Source organism: Sphaeroforma arctica (genome assembly GCF_001186125.1).
Source record: "Sphaeroforma arctica JP610 unplaced genomic scaffold supercont1.534, whole genome shotgun sequence".
Lineage (NCBI taxonomy): Eukaryota > Ichthyosporea > Ichthyophonida > Sphaeroforma > Sphaeroforma arctica.
This window is the reverse complement of record NW_014040024.1, coordinates 58,609-62,543: the sequence shown is the minus strand read 5'-3', so window position 1 is coordinate 62,543 and position 3,935 is coordinate 58,609. Positions and strand designations below refer to the sequence as shown.

The window sequence follows — 3,935 nt, the reverse complement described above, 5'->3', positions numbered from 1 at the left end:
TATAATATATTATATATAATAATAATAATATATATATATATATATATATATATATATATATATAAAATATATATATATATATAAAATATATAGATATATATACTACAGCCCACGCACATGCACACATACACCTGCATACACTTGTATAGTATACCACTCACCTTCACTTGTTTGCATATTTCCCACCAGAAACTCATCCGGTCGGTCGATGTTGTCGTTGCTGAAGTAGTAGTGTACTTGATCGCACACCCGTGTGGTCATTTCATCCGGTGTGTCTGTACTCGGGGCAGTTTCGTGTGCTCCAGCTGTAACGGTATAGGCCGGGTATGCAGCGGAGATAAGAAGACTAATAGCGGGGGAAAGCAGACTATTATCGGAGAAAAGTAGACTTTTAGTGAAGATAAGCAGGCTATTGGCGGTGATAAGAGGATTATCAGCGGAGACAAGCAGACTATTAGCTGAGTTAAGCAGACTATTAGTGGAGATAAGCCGACTATAAGCTGAGTTAAGCAGACTATTAGTGGAGATAAGCCGACTATAAGCGGATTTACGCAGACTAGTAGCGGAGATAAACAGACTAGTTGCGGAGATGACCGACTATTAGTGGGGATAACCCGACTATTCGCGAAGATAAGCAGACTTTCCAAGGGGTTTCATGGTCCTGGGGATAGGAAACCTCCAATCCTTAACTCTCATTTAACCTTGTTTTGAAGATATGTTGCTTAGCACACAACGCGTTCGGACAGGTCTAAGGATCGGCACAATCATTGCTATGCATGCTCATACAGCCCACTGTCTCGGTTGTTCGCATGACGAGGTATTTCATAGACGTGGTGAGAGGGACGCTACAGCCCATTCTCTGAACAAGTATAGAGTGCGCATGTGTATTCTGCGGCGAGGACACAGAAAAGTTGAAGCAGATATGCACTTGTATATACATGCACATGTAAACACAGATTCACATAACAACCGCAGTGCAGTGATGAATACATCTACCAGCCACACAGGATCATATGTGCACATAGGGTTTAGGGTTAGAAGTACGGGGGCCATCTCGTATTACCCACACGCCACCGGAGTGCACTGTTTGGTACTGCCGGGGTGTGCAGATACAGTACAGGAGAACACACATACAACAAGGGCACACGCGTATCCAAACAGTACAGCAACAAACTAGGCATACACGTGAAAGGGGTAGGGGGGAAGATTTCGCAGATGGAGCTATACTAAACATATGTACATATATATATATATATATGTACATAATGTATATATATATACATACACACCTGTGGAGCGCAGGGCCTCTTGAACGCCTTGGATCAGCGCGTCCTTGTACCGCTTTGAAAGTCCATTCTCAAAGAACTTAAGTCGTGCCACTGGTGCGTCGAGGCCGGTTCGTATCCGTAAACTATGAGATGGCGAGTAAGGTGTCGTAATTGTTAATGCACAGATATTACAGGATGCATGCACACACAAATGGTACACACTAAATGTTATACTGGTTGCTGCAACATCGCCACAAACTAGAGTACATGGCCAACCCCATCGCCATGCGCGTGTGACATGCGTTTGTAGCTTCACGCAGAGCACTGACACGGCAACTCGGATTGCCTAAAAACCCTACAACTAGGACTTCCTAAAAACCTACAACTAGGACTTCCTGAAAACCCTAAAATTAGGACTTCCTACAACCCTAAAACTAGGACTTCCTAAAAACCCTAAAATCGGACTGCTAGTCTAGGAAAGACATTGATCCAGAGCTTAACACGCACACGCCCCCCTCACCCGGCCACAGTAAAACGCGGACGGTGCAGATGTTGATTTCTAAAACCCTAAACCCTAAAACAATAAAACCCTAAAACCCTAAAACGTTGCGCTATGGGGACTATACCCGCCTATAAACATGCTAAGCGTCTAATTGATGTGAGGGCTGTATGCATTTGTACAGAGTGGTCGAATTGATACAACCCAGGGACAACATCCTCGGTCAGTGGTCGGCACTACGCATAAGATACTCATGAAGCGATAGGAGGGGTCAAGCTGTAGCAAGGTATCACCATATACATGTTCAATAAATATCATAAACATGTTCAATTAACATCTTATACTTGTTCAATTAACACCACCATATACATGTTCAACTAACAAACCATCTGTGCAGTACAGTGCACAAGCTGTACGAGGACTGTTAATGGTTCGTAGACTTCCTCAGTACTTGGCAGCCATTATTTAGACTCACGAAGCGTTATGGTGTAACATACTGTAGCAAGGTATCACCACATGCATGTCCAACTAACGAACCATCTGTGAAGCAGTACAGTGCACAAGCTGTACGAGGAGTGTTAATGGTTCGTAGACTTCCACAGTACTTGCTTACCACTGGTTAGACCGCACGTTGAATTGGGTACACCAACAAGTCTCAACGCTACACACCTTTGCGTATCAGAGCCATTCGCAGCGGCCGTTGCAGGCACGACTATCGGAGCATCTCCCGAAGCATAGAATACATACATATCCTCCATCAGCAAGCAAACGTCTTCTAACTCAGTAGTGTCTATAGTACACGCAGTCTCGGCGGCTGGCGTTGTTGTGTATGTGGTGCGATAACTTTGATGAGGTTCAGAGCTGTGAGGATAGGGGTATGCATGTATATACGTGCGCATTCACTCGCGTTCTACTGGTGAGAGAGGCACACAACTCCGCTCACAACACTGTACGGAACTCTGACTAATATATCTGACCGTCAAAAATCAGTTTAACCCTAAACCCTAAACCTTAAAACATATGCTCGACACTCTGTGGCTGGTAAACCTGGCCGTCAAAAATAGGATAAACCCTAAACCCTAAAACCTAACATAAATCTCTAAACCCTAAAACACATACTTGACACCCTGGGGCTGGTATACCCGACCGACAAAGGCGATTGACTCGCAATATCACCTGTAGAAACACCGCCAAATCACACATCCTCCACGCAAGACCTAATCTTGTCTCCATATCCCATATCATTGTCTATCTCGCTCCAACGCTACGAACTATTCGTATCCCCAGACATACTATTGCACTCCACGTCGACCACCTGGATCTAGCCAAGAACTACTACAATACTACGCTCACAATGACTCAGTACACATACCACCGTACAGATACCTACTAGCAACACCACCAGACCCTACCTGGCTGTGAAAGTATCGAGCCCACTACGTCATTGACCACAGGCCGTGTTTGGGTTGACAGAGCGTTCTGGAAGTAATCACAGTGCACCACTGGCGCACCCAAGCCCGCCCTCTTGCCCTTCGCATACGGATCGCTGCGTGTGTGGGGATGGAGGTGAGGATGGATACAACTGGCACGTGGTGCACGAAATATGTGTCTAATAAACCGTTTTATACGTAGTCGTAAATTAAACTAGTTTAATTACGTATGTATCTTAAACCATTTTACACATATATGTATATTATACTATTATATACGTACGTATGTGTATACTAAAACATTTTTTACAGATGTGTATAATAAACCGTTTTATACGTATGTGTATACTAAATCATTTTTTACAGATATTTACCAATAACAATTTTATACATATGTGTATATTCAACCATCATATGCATATATGTATATTAAACCAAGGCTACAATAAGGTTGTTGCCCATGTCAGATATTAGACAGCAGTCACTCAAATGTTAGCGTTGTTAAAGCTCAAAGAGTCCACTCAAAGTTATTAAGCCGGAGAACATGACACACATAGAGATGGGGTGCTCACTATCAGATGGGTGCGACATTCGGACTATAAACCTCCAGATTATTGATGCAGCCAGGACATTGACATACACAAGATATATCATAAACGCCTGATAGAATATATACATAGTATATAGTATATATATATATATATATACTCTGNGANNCAGACACAACAGGGAGTAGGA

The 3,935-nt window shown here is 43.1% G+C and overlaps 1 protein-coding gene across 1 annotated transcript in view; it reads right to left on the bottom strand.

The window, feature by feature from the left end:
* Positions 1-161: 161 nt before the first annotated feature.
* Positions 162-3,935, bottom strand: part of SARC_07042 (hypothetical protein) — a gene marked incomplete at its 3' end in the record, with an annotated part of 6,551 nt that continues 2,777 nt past the window's right edge. The window contains exons 2-5 of the mRNA XM_014299033.1: positions 3,180-3,313; positions 2,437-2,581; positions 1,290-1,411; positions 162-305 (exon numbers count right to left, since the gene is read on the bottom strand). Coding sequence (XP_014154508.1) covers positions 162-305; positions 1,290-1,411; positions 2,437-2,581; positions 3,180-3,313 — 545 coding nt within the window. The remainder of the gene's footprint in view (positions 306-1,289; positions 1,412-2,436; positions 2,582-3,179; positions 3,314-3,935) is intronic.